We start from the raw sequence: 20,538 nt of genomic DNA on the forward strand, positions 1-20,538 counted from the left end.
GGGGATCACAGGCTCTTCACTTCCACACTTGGAGGAGATTCACTCGAGCTAGCTCCTCTGTCAGGTCACCAAGATTCGCGATGACCCCACCTACCCAGGACACGTACCCTTCTCCATCTTATGCTCTGGTAAACACAGAGTCATGAGAGCCCGCACGAACAGTCTGAAGAACAACTTTTTACCTATAGTTGTAAAAAGACTGCTACAAGTATAATGCAGTACAGTGTTCCCTCGCTACTTCGCGGTTCAGCTATCGCGGACTCAGAGCTTCGCAGATTTTTTTGGGAAAAAAATACAAATATTACATTGAAACAACATATTTTAGTTTTTTTTGTTATAACATGAATTTCACTCTCTCTACCCGTATTCTATATGGTGTACTGTATACAGGGGGGGGTAAACATTTTTTAAAAAAATAATAAAAATAAAATAAAATAAATATATTTTTTTGGGGGGAATTAAATTCGAATTAAGCATTTTTGAAGGGGAATCCCTACTTCGTGGAAATTCACTTATCGCGAGTGGTCCCGGTCCCCATTAACTGCGATAAGCGAGGGAACACTATAGTAATTTACTATTCCAGGTATGTTTGATTTTTTTAGACTTTTATTTTCTTGTATGCAGAGACGAAATGTTCATATTGAGGTGGTTCATAACCTGACAATTTTGTATGTAAGTAGACGTACCACTGTAATAATAATGCAAGGAGCGGCATGGTGATTGAGTGGTTGGCATTTCCGCGTCACAGTTCTAAGGGTTCAATCTCAAATGGATTCCGACCTTCTTGTGAGGAGTTTGCATGTCCTCTCCGTGCTTGAAATGGGTTTTCTCCAGTCACTCCAGTTTCCTCTCACATCCCAAAACATGTATGGTAGGCTGGTTGCACCCTCTAAATTGTCCCTAGATGAGTGTGAATGTGAATGGTTGTTCGTCTCATTGCGCCCTGCCATTGATGGGCAACCGATTCAATGTGTCCCTCGTTATACTGCACACAGTTGGTGGGTATACGGGAGTTCTCTTAGCACCTTAAGTACTCTGGCCTTGTTGCAAAATGCAGTTTTTTTTATTTCAAATGGTAGTCCACCACCTGAACTGTCTTCCTATATCGTGTCATGCATTCCCCCACAGATGTGTGACGGAACCAGGATTATTGTGCTTTTAACTCTACTCCACATCTATCTGAGCACCACTAAGATAGAGTTGTTGTGGCATCTTTTGCAGTTTGCTTCTGCTTACAAATATGTGCGTAAATGTAGGACTGCTTATATCAATATCACCTTGCAGTTTTCAGCCCCCCAAAAATTAATTGAGCTGCACATCTCTGGTAGAAGTTAACATGCATTTGTTTGCCATAAAATTCAGATAAGAACAGAAGAAAATAAAAATATGACTTCTTTTCCAGAAGGAATGATCTACACACTTACTTGGACTACAAAGATGCATCTGAGATCTACCAGAAAGCTTGGCAGTTGCTTCGCAATCAGGCGTTCCCTCTTTGGCCACGCAGTGACAGAGACCTTCTTCTTTTCAAATAAAATTCCATGTATTTTTGTTAAAGTTTCTATGAAATTTTACAGCATGTTAAAGTGATAGCAAAACATATTTTAGACATAAAACCATCCAATAAAATGACAGTCTTAAATATTAAATGAAATCCTAATCAGTTATTCTTTCTCAGCGATCCTGCCCCCATCCACAAAAGAAAAATCTCCAAACAGAATAGTATCATACTCATAAGTTAGAGATTTCTGCAATGTGCCATCACAAGTACCCATTGGCAGTTTTGGGTGGTATAACTCCTTCCATCCATCCAATTTCTCTTTAATTAGATATAGGGTCGCTTTGGGAAACGGCTTCAGCAGGGAAGCCCAGATATTCCTATCCACAGCCTTTACACCCATCTTTTACACCCATGTTTCCAGTAGGACCCTAAGGCATTCATGGGCCAGCCATGAGATATAGTTTCCCTAGCATGTCTGATTCAGCCCCCTCTTCCCAGTGCGACGTGCCCGTAAAACCACACTGGGTATAACTCTGGGAGGAATCCTAATCAGATGCCCAAGCCATCTCATCTTGCACCTCTTCATGCAGAGCAACAACAGCTCTACTCCAAGCCCCTCCCAGATTACTGAGATTCTCACCCCATCTCTAAAGGCTAGATTACACAGCCTGCAGGTATGACAAGATTATCTGCCTTCGCAACATCCTATGTATTATTAGCGTTTTCCCCTTTTTGACCGCATATCTACAACGCCGTGTGCTCTTCTATTCTTGGGGATTTTTGGAAGCCATACAGAGACGTACAAGAGAAACTGAGACTCGGGGTCAATTCTCACACTAGCATGCTTTATTGAATGAAATGAAACCTTCATATCTTACTGTTTTTAAATCCTTTCTGAGGAGAAAAAAGTGGGCGTTAAACTGACGTTACGACCTGACGCCATCGGCCTTGTCCTAAAATAGAGCACTTGCGCTGGCAAGGATGGCGGGACGCCGCAGTGAAAGTTGAGATATCATTTCAGTCCAGGTTGTGGGCTGATGTCATTGCACTTATCATAAAATAGAGCTCCTTGGATGGCTATTTGACGGTTGTACATCACGGAGGAGCAAAGTGAACGTTTAATTTCCCAGCCGGTCGGCCGGTGGTCCGGCAGTATCCTGTGGCACTTGCCAACCAGTAATCCGGCGGCGAATGCCGGCCGCATCGGCTGGCCATCTTGCGGCATTGCTTCTTGCCATCCCTCTTTTGTTACGAGTGAATTTCGCCAATCTTATTGTGAAAAATTCCTCCTAAATATTGATATTCCTTGATATTCTAAATGAGTAGCACACAAGTGTGGCATAAATGAATCTACACTGGCCTTTTTTTGTACATAATTCAGCTGGAAGGGACCATTTTAATGGGCTGCACCATGCGGTTACAATGAAGACACAGAAAGTACTTCTCATCAAGCGTGTTGTGGTGACCTGTATGCGGCCAATAAATAAAAATACATTCTCTTGAGGTGAAGAGGTCAAAGGTATAGCGACTGGTCTCTCCGCCCAAGTTGCCGTGCTGCACGTTGCAGTGAGCGTCCTTCTCCTTGAATGCTGCCGCTTTCCTTGGCCACTGGCGCACACCTGCTGTTGTTCGCAGCTCAGATCTTCTGAGGTGCGGAACTTCAGATTCTTGTGTGGAGTAAGATTTCACGCAATAAAAACAATGAATCGGCATTATAATGGATTTATGCCGTAGATATGGCTGTGAAGCTGGCATAACGATAGGACACTGCATGGGGTTACTCAGAAGGAGACTCATGAAAACATTGACGGCCGATAGGGTTCAAGTATTTTCAAATATCACGGCCATGTCTGGTGTACATTAGGCGCAAAAAAATACTCTTAGAAAATGCAAAATCTGCTCTCATCTCATTTTCTGCGTGACTGAAACTGGTCGCCGGAGTTTTGGTTGCTTTTGGTTGCTGGTCAAATGGTGACCGAGAGTTTACTGTTGAAACCAGCTCTCAAAATTATAATCATGGGAGAGTTTAATATCTAAGAGAGAGAGTTTAATTTCTAAATACTGTTTCATATCTAAATGCTGTTTAATATCTTAATACTGTTTAATATCTAAGTACTGTTTAATGTCTAAGTACTGTTGAAACCAGCTCTCAAAATTAGATTCCTGAGAGTTTAATATCTAAATATCTACTGTTTTCAACAGTATAGTTAGATATTAAACAGTACTTATATATTAAACTCTCATAAATCAACAGTAGACATTTAGATATTAAACTCTCTCCCATGAATATAATTTTGAGAGCTGGTTTCAACATTACTTAGATATCAAACTCTCAGCTTACAGGCCTGTAGCTCTCACGCCTGTGATCATGAAGTGCTTTCAAAAGTTGGTGGCCCGCCACATCAGAAATACAACCCCACCCTCAGTTGACCCTCACCAGTTTCCTTATAAAGAAAACAGGTCCACTGAGGATGCTATCGCCGTAGCTCTACACACAGCACTGAGCCACCTGGAGCACCAGGGGAATTATGTGAGGATGCTTTTCAATGACTATAGCTCAGCCTTTAACATCATTAAGCCGGACATTCTGAAGGACAAACTCTCCCAACTTGAACTATCCTCCTCAATCTGCTGCTGGATAAAGAACTTCTTGACTGGCCGACCACATTCACCTCCATTACACTGAGCACTGGCTCACCACAAGGCTGTGTACTGAGTCCTCTTCTGTACTCCCTGTACACATACGACTGCACACCAGCCCACCAGTCAAACTCCATCATCAAATTTGCCAATGACACCACTGTGATCGGACTCATCTCAGGCAGGGATGAGTCGGCTTACAGAGACGAGGTCTCTTTGGTGCTCGGCGAACAATCTTACACTAAATACCACAAAGACTAAAGAAATAATCCTGGACTTTTGCAAACACAGCACAGACCTGGCCCCACTCTTCATTCACGGTTTATGTGTAGACAGGGTCCAGTCCTTCAAATTTCTGGGAGTCCATGTCACGGATAGGCTCTCCTGGTCTACAAACACCACAGTTGTAGTGAAGAAGGCCCAGAAACGACTCCACTTTCTCAGGGTACTGAGGAGGAACGGACGCCATTCTTGGAGTCACTCCCAGCGTTCATCCTATGAAGATGGCAATGAGCCACACAAAATCAAAGGCAACAAGTAATGTGACTGTTCGTTAGAGTTATATACAGTGTTCCCTCGCTTATCGCGGTTAATGGGGACCGGGACCTCCGCAATAAGTGCATTTCCGCGAAGTAGGGGTGCCCCTTCAAAAATGCTTAAAGAAACGTGTAACACGTGCAAAAAAGCACCATCAAGCAAAAACATTATAGTAATCCGTATGGAGGATCTTCTGCAGTTTTTTTGCACATAAGAAACATCGTTATTGGGAATTGTGAACATTGTTTTTTTGGGCGGTGAAGATGCGCCTGTAAACAGCCATGACGTCATCAATGCGATTCCTGAACTCTCACCATGTTATTGACCATTTCTTTGATGCAATTACTAATTCTTATTGAATATTTTGTTTCCACCTCTTATAAGATGATGTAATTTATAATTTTAACTTAATATCTTTACATTTTTTATTTATTTTTTTCTTGTAAAAAATCTGCGAAGCTCTGAGTTCGCAATAGCTGAAGCGCGAAGTAGCGAGGGAACACAATTCAAATTTCTACTCCTCAGTCTATAACCCTTTTGAATTTACTCACACTGACAATTGATCATGTTTGGACTTTGATTCAAATGATGTCGTTTTTCACACTTTTATTTTAGTTTACAACACAGTGCTCCTTTGTTCTGCTTTGTAACTGAAGAGACTAATAATAGATTTACCAATAAGTACTCCCAAGTTCAACTTTCAATCATCTGAGATCATATCCTTTTATTCTTGCAAGAAGAGAATCCATCCACACGCACCTCCGGTCAGATTATTCTGAAGACCCTGGTGTCTCCTTTGCTAATATATTCATCAAAGTTAAGTAACATGCATAACAGAAGTCTAAACAGTATTTAGTGTTTCATAACAATTTGTCTCAGTTCTCAAAACTATTGTCGGTCTGTCGAATTCTCCCGAGAGAGTGTTGTTGCGGACCATCTTGAGGAGCCACGTTTCACAAAACATGTCCACAGTTCCCAAGAGCTTGTTGTTGAATCATTGTCTCGAGAAGTCCAGGTGTGGAGACGTGACCTCCAAATGTGTTTTGGTTAACTTTGGAGCGAGCATTTCTTTCGCAAGAGATGTGTTAAAACTCCATTGTATTAATGTCTCCTTTATAATAATGATGCACCTAACACTCCTAATAAGCAAAGCGTTCTTCATTGTAAGCACATATAAAATTGATAACTCTAACATTGTAATAAGCAAAGCGTTAATATATGTAATGTTTAATATCATTGCAAGCACAGATATAATATTGATAACTAACATTCCTAATAAGCAAAGCGTTATCATATTTAATGTTTAGTATCATTGCAACCACAGTTATAATATTGATAACTAACAACTAACTTGCAGTAGAAGGCAACACCATATATGGAAGTTAATTCTTAAACAGTGACATGTCTGTAACATTCAAACACCGACTTTTGGGTTCAACAAATAATGATATATATTCTTTCAGTGCAAAAGGTGTGCTGCAGCCCAAAAAGGTTTGGAAACACTGGTGTAGAGGTTGTTAGTGTTCTAAATTTTGTTCTGAACGATTTTGTGATATTATAGACAGACACAAACAGGACAGATAAGTGCTTCATTGTCAGTTCTCAAAACAACATCCTTTATTTGTAAAGAGAAAAGACGACCTCGCCCCTTCTTACTCCCTTTCATAAGCTCAATTTCTAGTCGGCAGAAGTGGATTTGAATATTAGTGGGTGGGTTTCAGGGTTCAGCCCTTAGCTAGTTTGATCAATTTGGTCAAGCTTCTGGCTTGGGGAAGGAGAGTTTTATGATACCACGTGCCCTGGACAACTGGACCACATTCGGGAACTGTTTGTTTATAAAACAAACTAGTGTATTTTAATATAAACATCTGTCAGTGCATAGATCTCCATATATAACGTTTCTCTCTGAACTATATGTTGTTTTCTCTTTGAATAGCTTTTACAACTGCCAGAACACAAACAATTGTTTGTAAGGCAAATGTTATACCCGCGATTTTTCACGGGGTAGAAGTATTTCGCCTTTAAAAGACGGGTGAAATAATCAGACAGGTCCTTTGTTGTATTTCAAACCAACTTTTAGTTATATCAAAGCAATTCACACAAAACATAATATACAATAACACTCAAATATATACATAGTAACATATTAACAACCCGTTATAATCCAAACAATGTACTTGTTGCAAAAACGATTATAACTTATGAGTATTGTAACTTGTTACCTTTTGTTCCGGCCGTCATATACTGCATACTATTATGCTACTGTTATAACGGCGGCCGAAAGTAGCCTGCTGTAAACAATGCACCCGAGACTCGCACATTCACGCACACACATAAAAAAAGTAAACAACCAGCGGCCGAAGGTAGCTCGCTTTAAACAATACCCGAGACTCGCACATTTACGCGCACACATGAAAAAGTAAATAACCAGCGGCCGAAGGTAGCTTGCTGTAAACAATACCCGAGACTCGCACATTTACGCGCACACTTAAAAAAAGTAAACAAGCATCACTAAGCATTACGTTCTTTCTCACATGCTACTTATTGCCTCTTGCACATCTCACACTCAATCGTTATTCAAAACAAAGCAACATACCTTTAAAAGACGGGTGAAATAATCAGACAGGTCCTTTGTTGTATTTCAAACCAACTTAGAGAAATGTCTGAATAGCCCGTTATTATACTATACCAAGGTCTATGACCATTGGTTAATCACTGCGTGACTTGCGCGTGCCCATTACGTCATCGCCGTGTGTTAAACGCATGCTACGCGGCATGGGTCCCTTTTTAACTTAACACCTGCACTCATGTATAACATCAACTACTTCACCCTGTCACACAAACACCAGGGCCACATACTGTGGGTCACACATTACTGTGACCTGGCTACGCAAAAAAATGTTTAAATAAGGACACTTTGATCAGCAAGCATGAAGCCAAATATTCCTACATTCTGTCGGGAATGGATATTTTGAATGTCACAAACGGGAATGCATATTTTGAATTTCTCACAGGGTTCACTCGCCTAACTTTGGTGGGTGCAGGCGCGGGCTTGATTCCCACCAGTGGCGGTATGATTGTTACTGCGGGTGGTAGTTTGTCTCTCGTGTGCCCTACAGCTGTTTGGCGACCAGTCTAAGATGCACTCTTCCTTTCGCTTGAAGTCAGATGAGTTAGGCTCCAGCAACCCCGCAACCCTTTGGAGTATGCACGGAATGGACGATCTCATCTTGTATCATTTTCTGAACCGCTTTATCCTCACTAGGGTCGCAGGGAGTGCTGAAGCCTATCCTACCTGACTCAGGTGCAGAGGCAGGGGACATCATGCCAGCCGATTGCAGGGCACAAGAAAATGGGTAACCATGCACACTCACATTCGTACCTCGGGGCGCTTTTGAGAGTCCAATCAGCCTCAACTTTTTGAAATGTGGCGGGAAAATAGAGGAAACATGTAAACTCCACAAGGGTAGACGTTGCCTGGATTTGAACCCAGGACCCCAGAGCTATGACGTTGTCGCGCTAACCACTCGCTTCACCGAGGCTCCGGTATGGAAGCTGAATGAATGAATATTTAATGCCAGAATCCTTGTGGTTACTGTTTAACACGATGCTTCATTTTTTCTGCAAGAGGCAATGTTCAACAAAAGCCAACCCTAAAAATGATCAGGAGGATGAAATACAATGGAATCAGATAAGACTGGAGTCTGAACGCAGCCATAGTTCTCTCATGGTGAGATCAGCAGAAGGAACACTTGTGAGATATTATTAAGAAATCCAACAAATCTCAAAACCTCTCAGATTCCTGACTGTGAGACTTAAGAGACAAATTTTAGAAAACAGAAAACACACTGGTCTCAATTATTGCTTGATTGTTGCAAGTGATGTATATCAAAGATCTCATCCTCAAGTTTGCTTTCCTGAGGGTGGATTTAATGTCATGCCCATTGTAACATATTTAAAGTATATTCATTCTCACCATCCTATAAGCCTATTGACATTAATCAAAGTAACCACATATTCTGTTTATATTCTCATTCAAATCTTGTATTTGTTACACACTCCACACTTGTTTTGAAATACGTAATCTACTCGTTGCTACACTCTGGTGGTCAAAATGGATACTGAAACACCCACTAAAAATCAAACTAACGCCCATTTCGGCCTGCTGGGAAAGTACTTCGTATATAAAAATGGGAGTCAGATCAGGAGAGCGCGTCCTTTCTCTGGGAAATAAACTTTGCGATCTCATTTCTGTGTATTTTCCGTGTGTTTATATAAAGCAATCCTCAAGGACAAACAAGAGCACATGGCGTTGTGATTATGGGGTCGTAAATAAATAAACGCCAATAACATGCATCCAATAATGGTCAGGGAGGATGTCAGCATTGTTTTGACCAATGACTTAATTAAACCTCGGGAGACAACAAAACACTCTTTCGCTGGCCGTCGTCCCGCCTGCCCTTCTTTGCCCACCCATCCAACACTTTTACTTGTAACCTAAACCTATAAACCTAAACACCCGCCCAGCCCACTGGCGTCTCGCCAACGGTCAATGACCACGTCTTAAACTTGGCTTTGCAACTTGCACGGAGTCGGACGAGAAGGACTCAAGGAGGTTGGTGTGTAAAGCAGCTGCTTCGTGAGAAGTTCAGAGTGAGGCGTGAAGTGTGGAGAAAGAAAGGTCTCTGAATAGGTAAGCTCTATCTCGGGCTTCGCCTCAAAGTAGTTGCTATACCCAACAACCAGAGAGGTACGTTTGTGCTAGTCCATTGGATTGAAACGTCGGCAACGGCGAAAATGTTTTTTCTTTTCGAGCCATTTCTTTTTTCTTTCCTCTAACGATTCGTATTTGTTAAAATACTGCAATGGGAGCGAAGCTAACGGAAACGTTTTGTTGCTGCCTATCGGATGTTTTTTTTATTACTATTATTATTTAAGGCAGTGGCTCCGTTGCCGGTAACCGATCAAATAGTCTATATGACACCATATGGCTATTTACCCGGTGTGACAGTATATCTTATTTATTTATATACTAAACCCTTACCCTCCTTTCATATTTTCACAACTTTCATCAAATAACAGTACACTATTTCAGCATTATATCAATATTGCTTTGATTTGTCTTTGAGTCATCAAAACACAGGGATACTACTTTAATGTAGACTATAGACAAAGTCAATCCATTATGAGAATTGAAATTTGGCAATATTTCTCCCATTTCCTATTTACCCCACACAGAATTTTTACTGCCAAAATAGCCATATTGGGCCATATAGGCTATTTGACTGGTTACCGGCTAAATAGCCCCTGGGACTATTTGACCGGTGGAGCCACTGCCATTATTTAAAAGTCTTATACACGTTTAGTGTTAAACATGGTTTTGTTGTATGGAAATGCTGAAAATGTTATATTTTAAAATTGTCGCCTATATTCACAATACAAAGCCATTCTAGCCAGAGTTTTATCAACAGACATCAAATAAACCTAAAATTATTCCAAAATCAAAATTTTCACAACCACCTAAAACCACAAAGTTTGTCTGCAGTCCCTGAACAACCTCCATTTCGGGTGTTCTAAAAATAAATCTCATTGTTTTTTTCTAACAATATTATTTAAATATCATAACCCTTGTGTTAAATTGTCCATTTTTACATTTTTCAATATAATAAAAAATCAGAGCTTAAATTTCCAGTCTAATATGTCTTGAATTTCAAAATCTCACCTGCTGACCATTGTAAGGCATTGCAGAAATGAGATTGAACTTTTAATACTTAAACATAACAATCTACAATTATTGTACCACAGTCACCCATTATTGAATGCATTGTAAATCTAATGTGCAAAATGCATTTCCCGCGATTTTCACATCCATTGCTTTCTTTACATTTGTACAGACGTACGTATGCATGCCAAATTTTTGTGTTGCGAACATTTACTCCCCTTCACCCTGAGCCAACCTCAGAGGCACGCAAATAATATTGCCTTTTTGCAGAAGGCTTCAAAACGATGCGTAGATGTTAAACAATTCTGGTCGGGATTTTAGTAGAGGACGCTCCAGCTTCAAACAGTATATGCCGTCAAAGCCCACAAAGTATGGCATAAAAATTCGGGCCCTCTGTGACGCTCGAACCTCCTATGCATTGAAGCTGAAGGTCTACACCAGGGGTGGCCAACCAGTCAGAGACCAAGAGCCACATTATTTACCGTGTTACCGCAAAGAGCCACATTTTTTTACTGTGTTACCGCAAAGAGCCACATCACACAGATTTATTGTAAATGTCACACACCAGCATAGTAATGACATAAATTGACTCCTACAGTACTAACAGCACAGGCCAGTCATTATCAACAATGAACATTGTGTGCACTGTCTCACACAGACAAACTCTCAGTTCAACCAAGTCCACAAACAAAAATATAATAATTTACAATAGCGTTTTTCTTTTTCTATGCATGTTACTTAGTAGGACTTCTGTCATAAAATCAGATCCTATTTTTGCGCAACGTTCGCTCCTTGTGAGCTGTCATTTATTATGAATGGCTTTTAACTAGCGCGCCCACCACGTGGGTGTTCACCTCGCTCTCCTATTGGCTGCTCCCGGCTGAGCACTCTCGCCTTGGTCTGCCTCGCAGGGGGTGTGGCTTTTTCAGCCGACGCTCGATCTTTGGGATACTTTTTGTGTGCGCGACGCCGTTCATTGTCGCTTCTGGTTCACGGGAGCTCTCCCACTCTGTCAAAAACGTTTACTCAAATGACCTTGCTCCTGCTGGGAAACTTTGAGGTATTTTCATCCCAAGCACATGCGCATTGGACGAAAATACCGTATTGAACTCAAGCGAAGCGCACACGCAAATAAAAATAAAACACAAATAGAAACTTTGATATGGACGTAAGAGCCGCATGAAACCGGGCAAAGAGCCGCATGCGGCTCGCGAGCCGCGGGTTCGCCACCCCTGGTCTACACTCTACACCCAAAAGCCTCCAGAGGGCACGCATGATCACATTGTTGGAATGTGCGTGTGGCTGGGACTCACTGACACGCTGCAAGGGCACACAATGACAGTGGACAACTTTTTCAAATAAATACTCCTTGGACCAGAAAAACTGAAAACATATTGAATCACTCGTCTATTAGGATCCGACTGCTGTTTCTAGCCACTATGAAAAAATGTAACTCTTTGCGTTGCACGGTTTGGACAAATATAGTGAGAGAGTCTTAACATACACACACACACACACACACACACACACACACACACACACGCACACGCACACGCACACGCACACGCACACATACACATACACATACACACACACACATACACACGCACACACACACACACACACACACACACACACACACACACACACACACAAATCACGCTCTATTAGGATTATAGATGACCGCCAAGGTCGGAGCATCGCCACCACTTTGAAATGCAGAAGATTGTGCCGCCATTTTGGTGTGCTTCAATTGTTTATGCCTTTCCGAACTCGATATGAATTGAGAACTATTTTTTGACATAATTGGTGAAAAGTGACGGTGAAAACTTATGTAAAGTCTGCAAAAAAATAATGTATAATGTATACAGGAAGCAGGAGTATGCTTTTTAGAAAATGTAAAGAAAACTGACGGTCAATTTTAAAAGAAAGGCTAACAAATTTTCCCCATTTAAGCAATGTTTGGGTGTTATTTTTGGTAAAATTTTGTAAACCGAAGTGAAAATATGACAAACAATAAAACTCACAATAGCAACGCTGTTGCGCAGTTAACTTCAAGCGGAAATGACTAATCCGAAGCACTCCAGTGTGGTTTCCAGGTGCGCACACACACACCCACACTTTGTGCTGTTCAGGTGGTGTAATTATTCATTCATTCATCTTCCATACCGCCCATCCTCAAAAGCATTGCTGGTGTGCTACCCAATTGTCTTTGGGCGAAAGGGAGACGACACCCTGGGCCAGTGTTTCCCAAACCGTGAGCGATGCTCAGGTGAACCGTAGAAAATTACAAGAAATCATCCATTGTAATGATCCAAAAGGAAGATTAAAATCAAACTATTACAAGGTTAAAAATGATTTTTTTTAAGCATAGATTGTATGATAACAAGATTCAAATCGTAATATGAGATTAAAGTAATTTTGAACCCAGGACCACAGAAATGTGAGGCCAAGGCACTAACCACTCACCAGCCGGGCCACCCCTAAATTGACAGAGAATCGCTTTTGGAATAGTAATGACCTGTAGCCTTGTAACAGCATAAACACCCCATATGATGTCACACTCTGGTCCATAAGTGTTCTTAAAGCAGTGAGGGAGGCAAACATTTTGTTAAATTGTGTCAAAAATGAAAAATAGCAAGCTTTAGTCTCGATCTATAATTTTTATGGTGATTAGAGAAAGTAAGGTTGCCACCCGAAAAATCGAAGGTACTATCTTGGTCGCAATAGCCCTTTAACATAGCTCTGTTCCCAGAATATAACGGACATGTATAAAACGTTAGGCACGGGTCAAGGGCCTGAATGAGAAGGATTTTTCTCATTCCTCTTAACCCAACAGCCTAAAGACCTAACACCCCCCCCCCCCCCCCCACACACACACACACACCTTTCTGCACCCCGGGCCTCCATTGGGGCTAGGCCCGGATGTGGCTTTTTACATGTAAATTATGCCCTATCATCATAGATTTATATACTGGAGCAGTCAAATATTTAGCGTGCAGTGTTTGAGCTGAATCAATTCAATTCTAAGGTTGAGACATAGGGCAGCTGTTGAGGAAGACAGCCTGGCCTATATTTATTTATCCTTTATTTGCAGCCCCTGACTACAGATGGTCATGGATGCTCCATGCAGCGATGGAAAATCGAAATCAACCTTGTCAAGCGTTTTTTTTTAATTCAGACAGCTGAACATTAAATATTTATGATTATTATTACTTATCAGTGAAACAATACTTCAAAATACTTCATGTCAAGGCAAAAAGACTGCAATTTCACATTGTTTAAATTCAGTGGCACCTTTACATTCGATGTTTCAACATACGAAATATTCCAATTATGAAATACAGTGGCGCATCTGCTCATGAGTGTCTCTAAATATGACATTTTCAGGTTACAAAATTGATATAAAAATTACTTCACTATACGAAAAAAAGATCCAATGTGGGTGGCCTGTGGGATGAGTGGTTAGCGCTTTGCCCTCACAGTTCTGCATGCGTGGGTGTTCTCTAGGTACAACGTTTCCTCCCGAATTCTGAAAACATCCAAAGTGTCCGAATATACACGCTTGACTGACCAAATATAAAAGTCCAAATATCGGCATAATAGTATCGGTCGATTTATACCAAAAATGCACCACCTTTTCTTGGAATGTGATTTGACTTTAGAATTTATAATAATACTTTCCTGTATGGTATATTAACGTAGGGATATGAACAGTAATAAGTTGGCATTATCGTGCTATTGCTGTGTAGCTCCATTAACCATGACAAAATAGAGTTTTCCACGTGTGCATATGTTGGTTGGTAAAATGGATGGAAACATAAGTACTGTAGCTCCACTCGTCTTGGTGAAAGAAACAAGAACATGATCTTCATATATAAATTAACCCTGGTGCAATTTGAAACCCTAACGGGTTCAGACTGTAACATGTACTCATTTTATTTTTTGTAATTTACATGGAGTCCACATTCAACTCTGTTTGTCCTGATTAAAATGACACATTGCTATGATGATGCACTATGATTCTCCATTGCAAAGCATTTTTTTCTGGCAACCCATGGCATAGGGATGGCCTGCACCGCTCTAACACCCTCCAAAATTGATCGTGGTTGCAGTACTTTTTGGCCACCAGTTTTGTATAATGCTCCTTTATTCTTATCTAAGTTTAATCGCTCTTTTTTATTTCTTCTAAAATTGATGCATGTATTGCTGCTAAGAGTGTGAATGACAATTTTCTTGATTATACTATGTAAGGATTGAATGGCAACAGCAAAAGACCTTAAATGTTTAATCAAAAATACATGTTAGAATTTTCCCCATCTCTAGGATCTTGAATAAATTAATACAGACGCCCAGAGTAGAAGGATATCCTGCTTTGTCTTAAAGCTAGACAAAGCATCACTAACTTGAAGCTTCTGTTCAATATTTGCTTATGCTTTGTTAGTTTACACAGTCCTATCGAGTTTCATGAAGGGATGGAATCTAACCTATGATGGACAAAGTGAAAATTCTAGATCGACTCACTTATGTCAAAGTCAAGTTGGCTTTAAATAACCTTGCGTTTGGAATGATCAAAATAAGCTAAATTTCTTATGTTCAGGGTGTTGGTCAAAAAATTAAAAGTTAATATATTTCATTAATTATGTTCCATATATATTATAATTTTGCAATCGAGCTTTGAATGCTCTGTTGGCGCATGTATGTATGTATGTGTGTATGTATGTATGTATGTATGTATGTATGTATGTAGGTAGGTAGGTAGGTAGGTAGGTAGGTAGGTGTGTGTATGTGTGTGTCGGTGTGTGTGTATGTGTGTGTGTCGGTGTGTATGTGTGTGTGTCGGTCGGTGTGTGTGTGTCGGTGGGTGTGTGTGTCGGTGGGTGTGTGTGTCGGTGGGTGTGTGTGTCGGTGGGTGTGTGTGTCGGTGGGTGTGTGTGTCGGTGGGTGTGTGTGTCGGTGTGTGTGTGTGTGTGTCGGTCGGTGTGTGTGTGTCGGTCGGTGTGTGTGTGTCGGCCGACCGACACACACACACACACCGACCGACACACACACACACCGACCGACACACACACACACCGACCGACACACACACACACCGACCGACACACACACACACCGACCGACACACACACACACACCGACCGACACACACACACACCGACCGACACACACACACACCGACCGACACACACACACACCGACCGACACACACACACACCGACCGACACACACACACACCGACCGACACACACACACACACCGACCGACACACACACACACCGACCGACACACACACACACCGACCGACACACACACACCGACCGACACACACACACCGTGTGTCGGTCGGTGTGTGTGTGTGTCGGTCGGTGTGTGTGTGTGTCGGTCGGTGTGTGTGTGTGTCGGTCGGTGTGTGTGTGTGTCGGTCGGTGTGTGTGTGTGTCGGTCGGTGTGTGTGTGTGTGTCGGTCGGTGTGTGTGTGTGTCGGTCGGTGTGTGTGTGTGTCGGTCGGTGTGTGTGTGTGTCGGTCGGTGTGTGTGTGTGTCGGTCGGAGTGTGTGTGTGTCGGTCGGAGTGTGTGTGTGTCGGTCGGAGTGTGTGTGTGTCGGTCGGAGTGTGTGTGTCGGTCGGAGTGTGTGTGTGTCGGTCGGAGTGTGTGTGTGTCGGTCGGTGTGTGTGTGTGTCGGTCGGTGTGTGTGTGTGTCGGTCGGTGTGCGTGTGTGTCGGTCGGTGTGTGTGTGTGTCGGTCGGTGTGTGTGTGTGTCGGTCGGTGTGTGTGTGTGTCGGTCGGTGTGTGTGTGTGTCGGTCGGTGTGTGTGTGTGTCGGTCGGTGTGTGTGTGTGTCGGTCGGTGTGTGTGTGCGTGTCGGTCGGTGTGTGTGTGCGTGTCGGTCGGTGTGTGTGTGCGTGTCGGTCGGTGTGTGTGTGCGTGTCGGTCGGTGTGTGTGTGTGTCGGTCGGTGTGTGTGTGTGTGTCGGTCGGTGTGTGTGTGTCGGTCGTTGTGTGTGTGTGTGTCGGTCGTTGTGTGTGTGTGTGTGTCGGTCGTTGTGTGTGTGTGTGTGTCGGTCGGTGTGTGTGTGTCGGTCGGTGTGTGTGTGTCGGTCGGTGTGTGTGTGTCGGTCGGTGTGTGTGTGTGTCGGTCGGTGTGTGTGTGTGTCGGTCGGTGTGTGTGTGTGTCGGTCGGTGTGTGTGTGTGTCGGTCGGTGTGTGTGTGTGTCGGTCGGTGTGTGTGTGTGTCGGTCGGTGTGTGTGTGTGTCGGTCGGTGTGTGTGTGTGTCGGTCGGTGTGTGTGTGTGTCGGTCGGTGTGTGTCTGTCGGTCGGTGTGTGTCTGTCGGTCGGTGTGTGTCTGTCTGTGTCTGTGTCTGTCTGTGTCTGTCTGTGTCTGTCTGTGTCTGTCTGTGTCTGTCTGTGTCTGTCTGTGTCTGTCTGTGTCTGTCTGTGTCTGTCTGTGTCTGTCTGTGTCTGTCTGTGTCTGTCTGTGTCTGTCTGTGTCTGTCTGTGTCTGTCTGTGTCTGTCTGTGTCTGTCTGTGTCTGTCTGTGTCTGTCTGTGTCTGTCTGTGTCTGTCTGTGTCTGTCTGTGTCTGTCTGTGTCTGTCTGTGTCTGTCTGTGTCTGTCTGTGTCTGTCTGTGTCTGTCTGTGTCTGTCTGTGTCTGTCTGTGTCTGTCTGTGTCTGTCTGTGTCTGTCTGTGTCTGTCTGTGTCTGTCTGTGTCTGTCTGTGTCTGTCTGTGTCTGTCTGTGTCTGTCTGTGTCTGTCTGTGTCTGTCTGTGTCTGTCTGTGTCTGTCTGTGTCTGTCTGTGTCTGTCTGTGTCTGTCTGTGTCTGTCTGTGTCTGTCTGTGTCTGTCTGTGTCTGTCTGTGTCTGTCTGTGTCTGTCTGTGTCTGTCTGTGTCTGTCTGTGTCTGTCTGTGTCTGTCTGTCTGTCTGTCTGTCTGTCTGTCTGTCTGTCTGTCTGTCTGTCTGTCTGTCTGTCTGTCTGTCTGTCTGTCTGTCTGTCTGTCTGTCTGTCTGTCTGTCTGTCTGTCTGTCTGTCTGTCTGTCTGTCTGTCTGTCTGTCTGTCTGTCTGTCTGTCTGTCTGTCTGTCTGTCTGTCTGTCTGTCTGTCTGTCTGTCTGTCTGTCTGTCTGTCTGTCTGTCTGTCTGTCTGTCTGTCTGTCTGTCTGTCTGTCTGTCTGTCTGTCTGTCTGTCTGTGTCTGTCTGTCTGTCTGTCTGTCTGTCTGTCTGTCTGTCTGTCTGTCTGTCTGTCTGTCTGTCTGTCTGTCTGTCTGTCTGTCTGTCTGTCTGTCTGTCTGTCTGTCTGTCTGTCTGTCTCTGTCTGTCTGTCTGTCTGTGTCTCTCTGTCTGTCTGTCTGTCTGTCTGTCTGTCTGTCTGTCTGTCTGTCTGTCTGTCTGTCTGTCTGTCTGTCTGTCTGTCTGTCTGTCTGTCTGTCTGTCTGTCTGTCTGTCTGTCTGTCTGTCTGTCTGTCTGTCTGTCTGTCTGTCTGTCTGTCTGTCTGTCTGTCTGTCTGTCTGTCTGTCTGTCTGTCTGTCTGTCTGTCTGTCTGTCTGTCTGTCTGTCTGTCTGTCTGTCTGTCTGTCTGTCTGTCTGTCTGTCTGTCTGTCTGTCTGTCTGTCTGTCTGTCTGTCTGTCTGTCTGTCTGTCTGTCTGTCTGTCTGTCTGTCTGTCTGTCTGTCTGTCTGTCTGTCTGTCTGTCTGTCTGTCTGTCTGTCTGTCTGTCTGTCTGTCTGTCTGTCTGTGTCTGTCTGTCTGTCTGTCTGTGTCTGTCTGTCTGTGTCTGTCTGTCTGTGTCTGTCTGTGTCTGTCTGTCTGTGTGTGTCGGTGTGTGTGTGTGTGTCGGTCGGTGTGTGTCTGTCTGTCTGTGTCTGTCTGTCTGTGTCTGTCTGTCTGTGTCTGTCTGTGTCTGTCTGTGTCTGTCTGTCTGTGTGTGTCGGTGTGTGTGTGTGTGTCGGTCGGTGTGTGTGTGTCGGTCGTTGTGTGTGTGTGTGTCGGTCGTTGTGTGTGTGTGTGTGTCGGTCGTTGTGTGTGTGTGTGTGTCGGTCGGTGTGTGTGTGTCGGTCGGTGTGTGTGTGTGTCGGTCGGTGTGTGTGTGTGTCGGTCGGTGTGTGTGTGTGTCGGTCGGTGTGTGTGTGTGTCGGTCGGTGTGTGTGTGTGTCGGTCGGTGTGTGTGTGTGTCGGTCGGTGTGTGTGTGTGTCGGTCGGTGTGTGTCTGTCGGTCGGTGTGTGTCTGTCTGTCTGTCTGTCTGTGTCTGTCTGTGTCTGTCTGTGTCTGTCTGTCTGTGTCTGTCTGTGTCTGTCTGTCTGTGTCTGTCTGTGTCTGTCTGTGTCTGTCTGTGTCTGTCTGTGTCTGTCTGTGTCTGTCTGTGTCTGTCTGTGTCTGTCTGTGTCTGTCTGTGTCTGTCTGTGTCTGTCTGTGTCTGTCTGTGTCTGTCTGTGTCTGTCTGTGTCTGTCTGTGTCTGTCTGTGTCTGTCTGTGTCTGTCTGTGTCTGTCTGTGTCTGTCTGTGTCTGTCTGTGTCTGTCTGTGTCTGTCTGTGTCTGTCTGTGTCTGTCTGTGTCTGTCTGTGTCTGTCTGTGTCTGTCTGTGTCTGTCTGTGTCTGTCTGTGTCTGTCTGTGTCTGTCTGTGTCTGTCTGTGTCTGTCTGTGTCTGTCTGTGTCTGTCTGTGTCTGTCTGTGTCTGTCTGTGTCTGTCTGTGTCTGTCTGTGTCTGTCTGTGTCTGTCTGTGTCTGTCTGTGTCTGTCTGTGTCTGTCTGTGTCTGTCTGTGTCTGTCTGTGTCTGTCTGTGTCTGTCTGTGTCTGTCTGTGTCTGTCTGTGTCTGTCTGTGTCTGTCTGTGTCTGTCTGTGTCTGTCTGTGTCTGTCTGTGTCTGTCTGTGTCTGTCTGTGTCTGTCTGTGTCTGTCTGTGTCTGTCTGTGTCTGTCTGTCTCTGTCTGTCTGTGTCTGTCTGTGTCTGTCTGTCTGTGTCTGTCTGTGTCTGTCTGTGTCTGTCTGTGTCTGTCTGTGTCTGTCTGTGTCTGTCTGTGTCTGTCTGTGTCTGTCTGTGTCTGTCTGTGTCTGTCTGTGTCTGTCTGTGTCTGTCTGTGTCTGTCTGTGTCTGTCTGTGTCTGTCTGTGTCTGTCTGTGTCTGTCTGTGTCTGTCTGTGTCTGTCTGTGTCTGTCTGTGTCTGTCTGTGTCTGTCTGTGTCTGTCTGTGTCTGTCTGTGTCTGTCTGTGTCTGTCTGTGTCTGTCTGTGTCTGTCTGTGTCTGTCTGTGTCTGTCTGTGTCTGTCTGTGTCTGTCTGTGTCTGTCTGTGTCTGTCTGTGTCTGTCTGTGTCTGTCTGTGTCTGTCTGTGTCTGTCTGTGTCTGTCTGTGTCTGTCTGTGTCTGTCTGTGTCTGTCTGTGTCTGTCTGTGTCTGTCTGTGTCTGTCTGTGTCTGTCTGTGTCTGTCTGTGTCTGTCTGTGTCTGTCTGTGTCTGTCTGTCTGTGTCTGTCTGTCTGTGTCTGTCTGTCTGTCTGTCTGTCTGTGTCTGTCTGTCTGTGTCTGTCTGTGTCTGTCTGTCTGTCTGTGTCTGTCTGTCTGTGTCTGTCTGTGTCTGTCTGTGTCTGTCTGTGTCTGTCTGTGTCTGTCTGTGTCTGTCTGTGTCTGTCTGTGTCTGTCTGTGTCTGTCTGTGTCTGTCTGTGTCTGTCTGTGTCTGTCTGTGTCTGTCTGTGTCTGTCTGTGTCTGTCTGTGTCTGTCTGTCTGTCTGTCTGTCTGTCTGTCTGTCTGTCTGTCTGTCTGTCTGTCTGTCTGTCTGTCTGTCTGTCTGTCTGTCTGTCTGTCTGTCTGTCTGTCTGTGTCTGTCTGTCTGTGTCTGTCTGTCTGTGTCTGTCTGTCTGTGTCTGTCTGTCTGTGTCTGTCTGTCTGTGTCTGTCTGTCTGTGTCTGTCTGTCTGTGTCTGTCTGTCTGTGTCTGTCTGTCTGTGTCTGTCTGTCTGTGTCTGTCTGTCTGTGTCTGTCTGTCTGTGTCTGTCTGTCTGTGTCTGTCTGTCTGTGTCTGTCTGTCTGTGTCTGTCTGTCTGTGTCTGTCTGTCTGTGTCTGTCTGTCTGTGTCTGTCTGTCTGTGTCTGTCTGTCTGTGTCTGTCTGTCTGTGTCTGTCTGTGTCTGTCTGTCTGTCTG

At 43.9% G+C, this 20,538-nt stretch overlaps 2 protein-coding genes across 16 annotated transcripts in view; both read left to right on the plus strand.

Annotated features, from left to right (window-relative positions):
- adat1 (adenosine deaminase tRNA specific 1) overlaps nucleotides 1-20,538 on the plus strand; it is a 46,770-nt gene that overhangs the window by 14,482 nt on the left and 11,750 nt on the right. For 5 of the 14 annotated variants that reach the window (XM_077711882.1, XM_077711872.1, XM_077711873.1 and 2 more), the window contains one exon: nucleotides 1,403-1,654. In XM_077711882.1, coding sequence (XP_077568008.1) covers nucleotides 1,403-1,535 — 133 coding nt within the window. In that variant the 3' untranslated portion in view covers nucleotides 1,536-1,654. Of the gene's footprint in view, nucleotides 1-1,402; nucleotides 1,655-7,943; nucleotides 8,035-20,538 lie in introns of those variants that run through there. The other 9 variants (XM_077711874.1, XM_077711875.1, XM_077711877.1 and 6 more) reach the window with 6 other exon arrangements.
- Nucleotides 8,478-20,538, plus strand: part of chst6 (carbohydrate sulfotransferase 6) — a 26,229-nt gene continuing 14,168 nt past the window's right edge. The window contains exon 1 of one of the 2 annotated variants that reach the window (XM_077711886.1): nucleotides 8,478-9,428. The gene's annotated coding sequence lies outside the window, so the exon portion shown is untranslated. The remainder of the gene's footprint in view (nucleotides 9,429-20,538) is intronic. The other variant, XM_077711884.1, reaches the window with a different exon arrangement.

This window comes from Stigmatopora nigra, unplaced genomic scaffold, assembly GCF_051989575.1.
Source record: "Stigmatopora nigra isolate UIUO_SnigA unplaced genomic scaffold, RoL_Snig_1.1 HiC_scaffold_53, whole genome shotgun sequence".
Classification (NCBI taxonomy): Eukaryota; Metazoa; Chordata; class Actinopteri; order Syngnathiformes; family Syngnathidae; genus Stigmatopora; species Stigmatopora nigra.